Raw genomic sequence first — 15,158 nt, forward strand, 5'->3', positions numbered from 1 at the left:
AGGGCCTTTTGTTTATTTAATATAATTACAGTACCATGATCACATAAAAACAAATATGTCATAAAAAACTATAAAAAAATAAAATTTCTTAATCTTGGGGAACCTGGGTGGGTCAATTGGTTAAGCATCTGTCTTTGGCTCAGGTCATGGGATTGCAGTATACAGAGGATTTTATAGTATGCTTTTCCATTCTCTGATCTTCTAGGGAGATACTTTCTTTATTGGTGCATTGAGGTACACATTATTCAAGTAGGTAAATGACATTATAATTTATTTACTCAATTTCCTACTATTGGGTATTTATTATTTAAAAAATAATTTCCCTTTGCTGAACAGCATTGTGTGAAACATACTGTGTAGCTCTCATTTAAAAATTATTTATGGGGGCGCCTGGGTGGCTCAGTGGGTTGAGCCTTTGCCTCCTGCTCGGGTCATGATCCCAGGGTCCTGGGATCGAGCCCCACATCGGGTTCTGTGCTCCGCGGGAAGCCTCCTTCCTCCTTTCTCTCTGCCTCTCTGCCTACTTGTGATCTCTGTCAAATAAATAAATAAAATACTATTTTATAAATAAATAAATAAATAAAATATTATTTATGGACATATCTTGTATCTTTAGCATGACATTATTAATGACAGTTACCTTGACTTTGTTTTCCTTAGGGTATCAATTTGTTAATACAATCTTTTAATTATTAAGTTATAATGAAAAATAATCATAACTTGCCAAGTACAGGTCCCTTCCCACCAGTCACCTAAATAGAAGCTCTTTTTTCTTTGCAGTATGCATTGCCTCAGGAACAAAGGTGGCTCTGTTTAATCGACTCCGATCCCAGACAGTTAGTACCAGATACTTGCATGTAGAAGGAGGTAATTTCCATGCCAGTTCTCAGCAGTGGGGAGCATTTTACATTCATCTCTGTGAGTATAAAAATGTGTATTTGATATTTTTAGTGTGAAATTTTAAAATTCTTTGATAAAAAGACATACAGCTGTATTAGTTTTGTTGTTTTCCTAAGTAGATTAATGAATTCTACAAGGTAATAATTTAATCTCTTTATTCGCTCCACCATAGTGGATGATGATGAATCAGAAGGAGAAGAATTCACAGTTCGCGATGGCTACATCCACTACGGACAAACAGTGAAACTTGTGTGCTCCGTTACTGGCATGGCACTCCCAAGACTGGTATGGCTGTACTTTTGCTTTAGTCATATGTGTAGTAAAAATAAAAGATACAGCATTCAAATGTAAAAATACATTTCAGGTTCATGCTTTTTAATTTAAGAACACCTATCAGTAATCACTGCTATTCTTTATTTATAATTATACCCCACTTTAATGTGAAAATGATTTAAGGCAGTTAGCCGTTTTTATGACTGCATTCTTGATGACTTTCTGTTACACTGTCTCTAAATTTTGGTGGAGTTTTCCTTTTTGGTTGTATATCTGAACATGTTCAATAGAGGGCACTAAATAATTACATTATGATTTCTTTCCTTAACTAATACAGATACCCTAATCATTTTCTTTGGTACCTGCTGTATCCCACCACAGGACCAAGTTTTAGAAGCATAGAAACTCTTACTTCTTTAAAAAATACAAGCATAGTTTTTATTAGTTTACTCTCCCACAACAATATAGATTTATTGAAAATTAAATTGTTATTTCATACTCTGGTGTTTAGGGCTTTTTGTTCATTAGGATGACTTTAAAACTAAAAATTGCGTTTCTTAGTAAAATGAAAACAAGAGTACAGTTTAGTTAAGATGAAGGGGATTTATGAGTAGCCCTGATTCAGGGTCAAGTTGGGGGGACATGGTGTTGGGCTGTATATCCAGTTTATCTCAGAAATGTGGTAAATATTGTACCAACAAGCTACAAAGCCAGGATAGAGGAGAGAATACCAGTTGGGATATTCCCTGATGTTTTATGAATGTAGAATTCACCAGACACATACCTTAAGTTATAATGTTTGCACTATCTGTTACCAGATTTCTTACCTTTTCTCAATAATTAGAAGTGACCAAAGCAAGTTTTTGATGCCAAATACTAGTGAACATCTCTGGTTTCTTTACTGGTGAGAGGTCATTCAGCAGTGTCTATTTCCAAAGAACTCATGGGGAATAAAATTGAATCAGACATGTCTCATGTTCTCAATGTGATTATTCTTAGCTGGTGGAGAAACAGTGGAATACACAAATAACAGTAATCTAGGCAAATTTTGACTCTTAAATGATGGGGAAGCATGAGTAGACTTAGAGGAAGCTCTAGACTTAGATCATTTAAAAGTCATTTATTTCTCTAAAATCCAAACCTCATCAAATTTAAATGTAGCTCCAAGACTTTGGCATTGAATTGAAACATTTTGCTTGAGATTAGTCAGTCTCGTAGATGATGTTAGAAGTTACATTGCTAAAAGTGCACTGTCTCCCTTTAAACTCAGAAATTGGTGTGGTGTTAGTAGAATGGCAAATATTCTGACTAATAACCAGCAGAGCAAAAAAATGTAAATGACAAAAAATGTTAATTTCAGAAAGATTGGAACTGTTATACAATTGTGGATTACAGAAAAGTTTGAATACTGAGATGTAAAGTAGTAAAGCCAACAATATTGCATGATACTAATAGTACTATTCTAAGTACTTTCACATGTAATGATTTAATCCTAATAAAACTGAGTAGTTACTTTTAAGGATATTCACTGTGAAGCAAAGTATTGCAGTCCTGTGTGTGCATACATGCATCCTACAAATAGTCCTGAGTCTTCCATGTACCAGACATTGTCTAGATGCTAGAGATACATTGGTGAGCAAGATAGGCTTTCTGTCCTCATGGAGCTTACATTTTGTTAGGGAGATAGACAAAAATCAGCTAAAGAAATACCGATATTAACATATTAAAGGTTAAAACAGATGATAAGAAAATAAGCTAAAACAGGATCAAGAGAGACTGGGAGTGCTTTGAGGGGTCAGAGAAATCTTTGCAGTGGGAATATTTGAACAGAGACCAGAATGAAGTTGGGAACTATGAACTGTGAAGAACATTTCAGACAAACAGCATGAGCACAGAAAGAGCTTAGGAAAGAATATGAGACAAATAATAAAGAAGTAATAAAGAAGCCATGGTAGCCTAAGCCAGGGGAGGAGTGGAGGGAGCAAGCGACAAGAATTGAGATACTGTCTACATATGGTAGGAGGACACTGGAGGGTATTAAACAGGGCATGATGGCTGTTTATGTTTGGAAGGGTAATTGCTGCTGCTCTGTGAAGAGAACATGGGGCGTAGCAGTGGGAGCAGAGAGACAGAGCTTGGGCTTCTGTTGTAACTCAAGCAAGTGTTGATGGTTGATGGTGGCATCTTAAACCAGGGTAGTGGTGAGGTGATGAGAGATAACAGATTTGTGTGAGAGGAGACCTAATAGAGTTTGTTGACAGATTGGAAGATTGGGTGTAGGAGAAAACAAGGAGTCAAAGGTGACTCCAGGGTTTTGGGATTGAGTGAATGGTGGTGCTGTTTATTGAGCTGTGAGTTAGAGGAGGATCACTCATAGAAGGAAATTTTAAATCTGGGTTTGTTTGTTTGTTTTGATACTTTATTTTTTTTAAGATTTTATTTATTTATTTGTCAGGTAGAAGAGATCACAAGCAGGCAGAGAGGCAGGCAGAGAGAGGGGGAGAAGCAGGCTCCCTGCTGAGCAAGCAGCCTAATGTGGGCCTTGATCCCAGGACCCTGAGATCATGTCCTGAGCTGAAGGAGACACTTAATTGACTGAGCCACTCAGGTGTCACAAAAATCTGGGTTTTGATGAAGATTGAGGTAGCCTATTAAACATCTTTTTTTTTTTTTTTTTTTAAGATTTTATTTATTTACTTGACAAAGAAAGAGATCACAAGTAGGCAGAGAGAGTGAGGGAAGCAGGCTCTGTGCTCATCAAACACTTAGTGATTACCTTCTGTGGACTAAGTGGCATCTCAGACTTGATAGGAGTCTCTTTCAGGTATCTCTATGCTTTTTGTGCCAGCCAACCAGCCATGGAATCACACTCTGGTCCTTCAGCTTCTAGCTGTGATATGAGCAAGTTACCTGACTTTTCTGAGCCCACTTCCTAATCTGGAAAATGATACTTTAGGTTTTTAAAACAGATACATTAGCTGATGGACTGCACTGACTAGCATACTCACAGTGGTCTTTAAAGACAGTTTTTCCTTTGATGTCATTACATATTATAGGAAAAGTCAGCTGAATTTGCTGCACAAAATATGGTCCATTGGCCGGTAGGATTAACATCAGCTGTCATTTGGTTAGAAATGCAGACTGTTAGGCCCCCATGAGATCTGTGGTATTCGAACAAGACCAGATGATTTGTATGCACATCAAAGTTCGAAAAGCAGTGATCTGGAAAACAAGTATCTGCCCGCCCTGTTTTTCAGGTGTTCATGGAAGATGGTAACAGCTTCCCCATTCTACCAGGCTTGTGATCTGAAAGTATTTTTACACCTCGCCTTATTGCTTCTCAATGTTTCTCCACATGTGATGACCTCTTCTTTTCTAATTATTGAAATACAGATAATTAGGAAGGTTGATAAGCAGACCGCATTACTGGATGCAGATGACCCTGTGTCACAACTCCATAAATGTGCATTTTACCTTAAGGATACAGAAAGAATGTACTTGTGCCTTTCTCAAGAAAGAATAATCCAGTTTCAGGTATGTTTTAAAGTTATTGGTAAAAATGTGTCATCTTTCGGTTAGCAGCATAGAGACCTAAAACTTGTTTAATGTTAATTGTGTCCAAGTACATGAAGCTGTTTTCAGATATTTATCTCAAGTCCAAAGGTTGTTAACCTACATGATCCTGAGACATGGCAGTCACTATACCTCAAGGAAGAACTCGGAACTATAAAAGTGTTCTTGACCACCTAGGTCTGGGAATTGAAAAGTTCCTTAGATCTTCCAGAAGTAGATTTTGGGTGTTTGGTGAATCCCCTGAAACTGCATGAAGACATTCTAGATGGATACATGCATGTTTTGGGGGAGGGTTCAGAATTATCCGATTTACATTGGGGTCTTCCTAGATAGTAATGACAAGATGTTTTGAAAGCTGATTTTTCACTATATTCACTCAGAAGTCTTTCATGAGGACATCTATGATACGGGCACATGATTTCATGGGATAGTTATACTTTCATGTGAAACTCATTTTTAAACATCTGGAGGCCATGTACAGCCGTTCTTCTCAGTTCAGAGCGGATGGGCTGGTCTGGGTGTTTCAAGGTAGGGGTAGGGGGATGCCAGTTCACATCTCGGTTCCCTCCTGCTGAAAGTGCATGAGTTTCTAACTGCTCTATAAGATTGAGGGGCTCCTGGTCTCTCTCTCAGGGATCTGAGTTTTAAGTAGCTATTTACATCACGAATACTGATCTTTTATTAAAGAAATTATACAGATACTGGTGTACTCTCAAATGGTTATTATGAAAGGTAATATAATATGTCACTGAAATATTTCATAGTCTAATAAAAACTGCTGAATGTGAGGTTGCCATATTAAATATTCTGTGTTTATTTAGGAACTGGCAAAGCACCATGTTTGGGAAGTTCATACATTTGTACTGAACTCTCTCCCTGTTAGTTCCAGTATATGAGTGCTACCTTGTTAAAATTGTCTTATACTAAAATGTATATAAAAATCCATTTCTAAACATTCTTTCTTCATAAGGCCACTCCATGCCCAAAAGAACCAAATAAAGAGATGATAAATGATGGAGCTTCCTGGACAATCATTAGTACAGATAAGGCAGAGTATACATTTTATGAGGGGATGGGCCCTGTCCTTGCCCCAGTCACCCCTGTGCCTGTTGTAGAAAGTCTTCAGGTAAGTCCACTTACTCACAAGTTGACTTTCAGCTTTTTGTAACTGCTCCCAGCTCTGACTAGGTGTGATTTTTATTTCACAGTAAATTTGATTTTTATCCAAATCTTGTGATTCGGGGATGTTAATACATCGTTTGTTGATTTAAAAAAAAAAAAAAAAAACACTTTTATACAAGAAAATTTAAGTTTAGATCTACTTGTATGCTACATTGAGATGTGATTAGCTCACTTTGTCTTTATAGTCATGTTGTTATTTATCTATTTTTAAAGATTTTATTTATTTGTTAAAGAGCAGGGAGCACGAGCTGGGGGGAGGGGGCCAAAGGAGAGGGAGAAGCAGGCTCCTCACTGAGCAGGGAGCCTGACATGGGGCCTGATCCCAGGACCTTGGGATCATGACCTGAGCCAAAGGCAAATCTTAACTGACCAAGCCACCCAGACGCCCCTCATGTTATTTAAAAAGAAGAGTTTTATTGATTTTTTTTCACAAATCACAGTCAAATGAAAAACTAATCTGTGTACTTTAATGAAAAATGAAAATTTTTCTCAACAGTTGTTCTCATTTTCTGTGAATTTCAGTTGAATGGCGGTGGGGACGTAGCAATGCTTGAACTTACAGGACAGAATTTCACTCCAAATTTGCGAGTATGGTTTGGGGATGTAGAAGCTGAAACTATGTACAGGTACTTAATGAAACTTTTTATATCATCTAGAGTTTTTGATGGGCGTGGATACATGAGACTCTTTCTTAATATTGATTGTAATGTAGCAAGCAACCTGTTTTAAGTTCTAGTTCTAAAACATACATGGCTTCTAAGTGATTTCTGTTTCCCCCCTCAGATGTGGAGAGAGTATGCTCTGTGTCGTCCCAGACATTTCTGCATTCCGAGAAGGTTGGAGATGGGTCCGACAGCCAGTCCAGGTTCCAGTAACTTTGGTCCGTAACGATGGAATCATTTATTCCACCAGCCTTACCTTTACCTACACACCAGAACCAGGGCCACGGCCACACTGCAGTGCGGCAGGAGCAATCCTTCGAGCCAATTCAAGCCAAGTGCCCCCCAATGAATCAAACACAAACAGCGAGGGAAGTTACACAAATGTCAGCACAAATTCAACCAGTGTCACATCCTCTGCAGCAACAGTGGTGTCCTAACTACCGTCTTTTTGCTAGGACTTAAACTGACTGGAGTGCCGCAAGATGTTGACAAAAAAAAAAAAAAAAAGAGAGAGAGAGAGAAAGAAAAAGGAAAAAAAAGAACAATCTTTCGTGGTTTCTTGGGAAAACTTTTCATACCAGGTGATACTGTTCCAAAACCCCATTACCTACAAGTGCTGATTGGAAGCGCAGAAGCCACAGTAAAACAGACAAGGAAAACATGGAAATGTGCAAACTGTTGGAAGTTGATTTTTTTTTTTTAAAGCTATTCTTTTTGTTTGATTGGGTTTTGTTTGGTTTTGTTTAAATGGGCAAGAAATAGAGATGTGGCTGGATTAAAGTTTATCAAACTAGAGGACACAAATCTAACATAGTTTTTACGGACCAAGGAACTTATATAAGCTTTAGCAAAAGGTACATTTTCACCATACCTTTTTTTTATATCACAGTATCTAGTACACCTTTGTTACCAAATAGGTTGTTCTCCTTCCTGCCTCCTTTTGAGCTTTCACTCTTCAGTACATTCAAGTTCCAAGCCTGACCACACTTGTTTAATCTAATTACCCATATTCTTCCAGGTTTGCTTTGTTTTATTTTTTAAATTTGAGGCTGGAACTATTCTTTTTTTTTCCCCTTTCTTTTTTCTTTTTCTTTTTCTTTTTTTTTTTTTTTTAAAGCTGATGTCTTACGACTTTTCATGAGTCGAAATTGTTTTGATTTCAGCAAGTCAGATCTTGTAAAGGCCCGCATATTTTTTTAAGATTATATGAAGTCTGTGCAAAAGCTTTAAAAAAAAAAAAATGCCTCTGCCTTGCCTGCAATACATGCAATGTACGTGAACTTTGTCTCTGTTCACAGACGCTGTCCTGTAGTTACTTCCTTGTTTTCCTTTTTTTTTTTTTTTTAAGGTATTTATAGTGGTATTCCAAGAGGGTCTAACATTTATGTGGAATTAAATGTGGCCATTTAGTCCTTAAGGAATTAATGGCACAAAACATGCTGGGTGTTTGAAGTGTTCTCTCCCATTTTCCCATGCATAAATGTATCTCCGTGTTCCAGGATTTGTTCAGGTCCCTTCCCCCATCCCCACTCCCCAATTCCCTGATCTTGTACATAACTTGTATTATGTGTAAGTTAAACATTTTATTTTGAACTTGGAATGTTCCCAGTGATTTCATTCAGCAGGGTGTTTTCTGCCTTGTGGGCATATGACAAAAAAAAAAAAGGAAGAAAAGAAAAAGAAAGAAATATCATGAGATGTATTTGCTACCAGTTGGTAGATGGTGCCCTTATTGTATAACGAGGAAAATCTCAGTAAAAGCATGTGTTTGTTTACTTTTTCTTTCTTTTCTTTCTTTCTTTCTTTTTTTTTTTTTTTTTTTTGTAGCCTAGGTCAAAACATCATTGTAACCTTACAACAAGATGCTTTTATTAGATGACCAACTAAAATAGCTTGGAAGACAGTACTTTAGAACAGATAGTTGTGAGATTATAAAACTGCAGATGTAATTTATCTTTCCATATTTCTCTGCCTTTCTTAGTCTTCTCTTTGCCAGTACTGAGTGTCCCCACAAATGTCTCCTACTCAAAACATTTCTTTTCCATTCAGTTAAAATTTAGTAGCATTCAGGATTGTGTGTTGGCCTCATATGCTCGACTCACCAGTTTCACATTGCTTCCATTCCTGCGCTTCGGTTATGCCTTTGTTCAGTTTCTTAGAAATTGCAGCCAACTCATTGGGCTACATTTAGTACAGGAACCATGTGTGTAACTTATAGGACACAGTCTAGTAATACAATCATCCTTCTTAGAGTTAAAAACTACCTCTAGAATGTGGTAAGCTTTTACTGTCCCATGAAACAGGAGCCACAAGTACCTTATGAATGCAAGATTAGCTTCCTGCAGTGTTTCCAGACAGAACATTGTCTTTTCTGGTGTCCTGGGCGATTTTGAAAACATTTTCATTGGAAGACTTTTTAAACATTTCATTAGTAGCTTTTTTTAAGTCACCCCAGCTTTTCTGTCTTCATCACTCATTCTTTTGCTCAGACTATGTCATTGTAAATAACGACTCCTAACCTCTCTAAATCACTTTTTCCTCAGTTTTCAAGGGGGAAGTCATTTGTAAAACACATTAGTGGTTAAATCAAAGTTATTATGGTTTTATCTTACTGCAAGCCTTTTTAATTACTCACAGGCTGCATTATTCTCTCTATATAGCCTTCTCTTCAGATCTGCTCCAGTCACTAGCTTCTCCTATAAGCTAACCCTGCCTCACACTTTAAATCTGTTTCAGTGATCAAGGGCAGAATTGTGGCCTTATCTTTCTTTGTTTTAACTGTTTACTAGCTTCTCCTTGCAAACTTGCTTATTTCCGAGTAGTATTTATTCTTCTATGTTGTGTCACGGAAGTAGTCTTTACACAGTGCTTTTTGTTCGGAGTGTGGAAATATTTTCAGTGCCGCTTTCCTTTGAATGGGCCACAAGTTTCCTCCTCTTCCCAGATCTGGTATTTAGTTATGAAACTGTGTTAAATTAACTGGTAACAGATGAGATTTTTTGGAAGAACAAACGATTCCTTACCTACCTTTGCAGCTCAAATTAATTTTTCAAGTTTATGGCTTTATTAAAAATGAACTTTGCTTTTTTACTATTTAATTATACCTTATTTTGGCTCGTCATTTCTTTTAATAAGATGATTTTGAAATATTAGACTGTAAAGCCTTTTCCTGTTTGTTTTTTGTTTGAAAAGTCCAAGAATGTACTTATACAGGCATTTCCCTTGCTGTTTTATGCCATTATCCATACCACAAACTAAAGACTGAAATGATTTGTCTGTTGTAGCTTCTTTTTTATCAGTAGTTCTTTTGTCAGCTGCTTTAAAAAAAATCTTCATGGATTTGTGAATCATTTTCAGTGTGTCATTTATAGGAGCCTTGTCCTCTGGTTATAGAAGAACTCAGCCCCTCCTCCAATGGCATTATTAGAGATGCTGGTCCTTTTTCCACATAATGACTCTCTGAGAAACGTGAACGCTTCAGTTAAAGTAGAGAACTGTCGAGTTTGGGGTTTTGTTTTTGTTTTTTAATTCTGCTTTAAAAGCGTGTCTTCTGCTCTCATGAGCTATGCAATTTCTAAAAATATGTTAGAAACTGAGTCTATGATCTGGAATGTTTTCATTATTTCCATTGAATTGATCAAATAGATTGGGAAGGCAAGTTAAAGACTTTTAAATGTAGAAGTGCCCTTTTGATTTTGGATGATTTCAGAATTGAACACTAGGATAATATTTAACCTGCTGCTGACTTTTCTTCAACTTGTGGCAACTAAAGGCATCCTCATTTATATGTTAGTAAAATATTTATCACTCTTCTGCACAGACTTATTTGCAATCATAACTGGTTAGGTTTTGTGTGTTTTTTTGGTTTTGTTTTTGTTTTTTTTTAAACAAAACTGGTACCATCTGTGCCCTCACAGAATATTCCCAATGCAATTTCTGAGAATTAAACTGGTCATGTTTAACCAGATAATCCATGGGGGGAGGGGTTCCTTTTTTAAACAAAATGCTCTTCAATTATTAACCAAGTTACTTACTTCTGATTTCAAAAGCAGCTGTGTTTTTTGATGAGTACTGAACAAATGTGTGTATTTTCTGTGCCAGACTTTTGACTTTGTTTTCAAGCACTGTAATGTGGGATGAATGATTAGAAACAATAATATATTAGGGTTTCTATTTAACCCTTTCAGGACTGAACTGTATCTCCTTTTATTAATTTTTCCCTGTGTTGTGATAAATGTTTGCCAGCATTCAGTACTGTGTTGGTCCAGATGTAGGTTTATATGCTCATTTTTAGCTTATTTCTTGTACCTTGCAGCATGCTCTACGCATTCAGTCCTTAAGGGGTTTATTTTACAAACTGTGCGCCTGTAAGGTTTATTAGCAATAAGATAGAAAATTGAGCAAGTTTATACCATAATTTTGTAGAAAAAGGAATCTGCTCAGTTCCATATTTCATCCATGAGAAACCTGCAATACAGCAGTTTCAAGGAATAAATAAAAAGGAAATGTAAACCATTGTAAAAGTCTTCTGTCGAATGTGCCTGATGCATGTATGACCTCTTGATTTCAGAACACTTCATAAAGATACAATTACATATCACAATTTGTATATTAAAAATCTAGCTTGCTATCTGTATCACATCAGACTGATAGCGATCTGACCGTCCTTTTCAGTGTGTTTAACTATGTCAGGCTTCTGAGAGAGAGTTTTAGGGCTTTTCCTCCTGTAAATAAGGAACGGGGCTCAAGAGGAGTATCTCCCAGTTCAGGAATGTATCAAGCTATATCAGCTGAAGGATAATGGGATTTGCAACTGTTGCTTGCTCTCAACAAGATTAAAAAGTGTTATTTTATCAAAGCTTGCTTTCCACTATAAAGTTGTTATTTGATTTGCCATATAGAAGAACATAGAGTGGTGATTTATGCTTTTTTAAAAAGATCTTATTTATTTATTTAACAAAGATCACAAGTAGGTAGAGAGGCAGAGAGAGACAGAAACAGGCTCCCCGTTGAGCGGAGAGCCCAATGCTGGGATCAGTCCCAGGACCTTGAGATCGTGACCTGAGCCAAAGGTAGAGACTTAACCCACGGAGCCACCCAGGCGCCCCTGATTTAAGCTTTTTAGTGGGGGCTCCTAATCAGAGCATTCTTTGTTTCATAGGGAAACAAAGTAAAAGGGGGATGTTACATGTTTTTTATATCAGCAAGTTTTTTATCTGACTTCTCCCAAGAGAAAAAAATACATTACCAGAATTTTACTAAAGATCTCTCTCTAAAATTAGTGATTTAAATCAGAGACAATTTAGTTGGAAGCTTTTAAAGGTGGAGGTTGATAGTGATTGCTTGATGTAGAATTTAGAAGAGAGTAGTAAGCTTATATTCCTTGCTATAAATAGTATGTGAGCCTTTTCTAAGCAATTTTACCAAAGATCCATTAAGTCTATTTTCTCCTTCTTATCACTGAACCCCTAGGTGATTGCCATTTACAAAGATGCAGAGGGCAAGCTACATCAGGTTCTGGTGATAAATGATCAGTGAAGGGAGTCTTCTTTAAAGAAAAAATCTAGAAAGACTAAGAAGAAACCCTAAAAAAAGTTTGTGCTAGGAAATCATGAGGGAGATGGATGAAGTTAAGGTATGTAAAGAGGTGACTCATCTTGACCTAAGGGTTAGAGCCTAAACTGTGAGGCCAAATGCCTGGAGGAATAGTCAGTCAGTCATACACACAGTTCTTTGTGTTCAGGATAGAGTCGTTTATGTGCCGGGCACAGAGCTAGTCAATAAATAGTTGAATTAAAGGTGTTACGCTCATATATGTGGAAATCATGACTTATCTTGGCTCACTGAAAAGGCAGATAAATATCCTCTAATATGAAAAAGGGACAAGGTTGTGACTACCAGAACTGTTCGGACCAAACATAGATACAATTTTTGGAATTTACAGTATGTTTTGCTTTTTGGCACTTTAAACTCTGGTATCCTATGAAAAAAAAATGTTTAAAGGTAAATACGAAGTTGAGATCTGTATCAGGTTCTTTCTGGCATGATTGCAGTCCTTGATTTTCATCTTTTAAATTCTGCCACCTTACTTACTCATACAGATGTGTAGGTCCGTCATTTCTGGCACCTTTATCTGCTTGACAATTTCTACTGGTGCTGGACAGAGCAGGGTCACTAGTAGTTATTTAAATCCCGAACTTTCCATCTGGAAGCAGCCCTGCCTTCATCATATAAAGGAGTAAAGAGTGTAAGTAGGTGGTTTCCACAGGGGACTCCGGAGAGGTCCTTGACAACCGTTCCTTTTACCTAGAACTAACTTTTTTCCTTGCAAGCTTCCTCTCTTCTCTGTTCTTCCCACCACACAACACGAAGTAATGATAACTAAGTTCTTAATATGGCATTCAGATATTTAGATGATATGAAAAGTTTTGGGGAAAAATAATCGTGACTCCAAGGACAGTGAGTGTTGTTTTAATCACTAAATGTCCTATAGAGTTCGTGAACCTGAGAATTTGCTGGTAGATTCTAGAGGTGCAAATGGTGTCATTTGGGGGAAGAACTTGAGCTGAAGGATAATGAGACTTGCAGCTCTTCGCTTAGAAACATGAATGTGTCCATCCCTCGTTCTGGATATTACCAGAAGTTAGACTTTGCTAAGACAAGTGGGAATGTTTAAATGGCCAGTAACGGTCTAGGCTCTGAGCTCAGGGTGTGGCCATTTCTGAAAATTTCCACTAAGGACTTGTCCTGGTCTGCTCAGGATGCCATAAGAAAATACCAAGGACTGGGTGGTTTAAACAACAGGAATTGATTTTCTCCCCATTCTGGAGGCTGGAAGTCAGAGCCGGGTGCCAGCATGGTCAGGTTCAGGTGACAACTCTTAATGGCTTGCATCCAGCACCCTCACAGTAGCTCCTAGGGGAGAGAGACCTCTATGTCTTCTGAAGGCCACAGTCCTATCTGATTAGGGCCTCATCCTTAGGACCTCATTTAATCTTAATTACCCACCAAGGGCTCTCTCTCCAGATGGAGTTATTGGGAGTTAGGGCTTCAACATGAATGGATGGGTGAAGGCGGGGTTACGATACAGCCCATAGCAGGTTCATCCTAAAAGCCTGGGTTACAGTTTAAATGACATACCGGATGTCTGTCTAGATGACGGTGTTTGGGTTTACAGCATCTCAAGTCCTAGTTGGAGTTTCTCAATAGTTAGCTAAGATGATGAATGGACTGGGAGAAGTCACTTTGGCCACTTGTAAACTGTTGGATGGCCGCTATGTAATCCTCACCACAACCCTGTGAGCGCATACCTGTTTTAGAGATGAAGAGATCGGCCCGGATCCTGCTCCCAAGCTCCCACTAGACTTCCCAAGCCCCGGTTACCAAAGGATCGAGGGACTCAGGTTACTAGGGTGTGGTTCTGTGACAAGTTCTGCCTTAATGAACTTTAGAGGGAACAGCTGTTCTTTATGTCAATCCCCAGATTTTGTAGTTGAGAAAAACAGCCCTAGAGAAGTTGAAAAATCCAAGTGTAGTTCTAGGTTGAAAGTGCTTCATAAACTCAGAAGTGCTATTCAGTTGCTAGGTGTTTTATTGTTGTTACTATTGCCATGTTAATATCTCCTGGCTGACCTCTTGGCTAGTCCCCCTATCCAAGCCTTACTTGTAAATAATGTGCTGAATTTCATGACCCTAGAGAGAATGAGCTTGTACGCTCCAAAACCTTTTCCAGCTTCCAGGTGAAGATAATGGGTCTTCATCTGTAATAGGTTTAGTAGTCAATTCTAACTTCACATGTTTCTGGACCTACTGCATTGGCATGAGGAAGACCAGCGCTGAGACCAGGGCATGAATAGCGTGACCTGAGGGATTGGTGCTCAAATCATCAACACCGTTCTTGTCTGGGTGGTTGATCCTGCAGCTCTCCAATACTCGTTTGTCCCATTGTAAGTGGGGGGAAGTGACACGTAGTTATTAGGAGGGGCACAAATGAAAAGCCCTTAGCTGTGGTCCTGGCTCTCTTTAGCTTCAAAGCGCAGAAACCTGCTTTGGTTGTCCTCAGGTTCAGGAATCCATTTGGCTTGGGACCTTCAGGATCAGTGTGAGTTTAGTCCTCAAGCCCGGTTGTTTATTCATCCAAGAAAACAGAGATGTGACTCTTTTGCATTGAATACCTCAAAGATTTAAAAATGTACACCTTCACTGTGATAGCCGTTATTGGAATTAAAATAGTTTTTAAAGTCAGAAACTAAGACTGGTTACCAGGGAAAGGGGGTTTTGTAAGAAAAGCGGAAGCCCACAGGATTGAAGGGATCCCTGAGTCATGCTTAGAATTAGAAGTCCTGTGGGCTTAGGAGCCTGCCTCATCAGAGGGGTCTGCACTCTGGGAGCCACTGCCCCTGTGCACTCCCTGTTCTCAACCGCTTTTGCCGTTTTGCAGGTAACAGCAACTGGTCATGTGAGGCTAGGTCACAGGCACTTGCTGTGCATTTACAAGAAAGGTCAGTTAAGAGAAATCTCTAGAGGCTCTCTGGTTCCTGTGATGAGAACTGGACTGACAATCAGTAG

At 38.2% G+C, this 15,158-nt stretch overlaps 1 protein-coding gene across 4 annotated transcripts in view; it reads left to right on the forward strand.

The window, feature by feature from the left end:
* RBPJ (recombination signal binding protein for immunoglobulin kappa J region) overlaps positions 1-11,113 on the forward strand; it is a 216,405-nt gene extending 205,292 nt beyond the window's left edge. For all 4 annotated transcript variants that reach the window (XM_004762654.3, XM_045076214.1, XM_013061512.2 and 1 more), the window contains 6 exons: positions 781-918; positions 1,073-1,185; positions 4,567-4,707; positions 5,717-5,872; positions 6,451-6,554; positions 6,712-11,113. In XM_004762654.3, coding sequence (XP_004762711.1) covers positions 781-918; positions 1,073-1,185; positions 4,567-4,707; positions 5,717-5,872; positions 6,451-6,554; positions 6,712-7,027 — 968 coding nt within the window. In that variant the 3' untranslated portion in view covers positions 7,028-11,113. The remainder of the gene's footprint in view (positions 1-780; positions 919-1,072; positions 1,186-4,566; positions 4,708-5,716; positions 5,873-6,450; positions 6,555-6,711) is intronic.
* The last annotated feature ends 4,045 nt before the right edge of the window (positions 11,114-15,158 follow it).

This window comes from Mustela putorius, unplaced genomic scaffold (assembly GCF_011764305.1).
Source record: "Mustela putorius furo isolate JIRA1106 unplaced genomic scaffold, ASM1176430v1.1 tig00000083_pilon_pilon_pilon, whole genome shotgun sequence".
Lineage (NCBI taxonomy): Eukaryota > Metazoa > Chordata > Mammalia > Carnivora > Mustelidae > Mustela > Mustela putorius.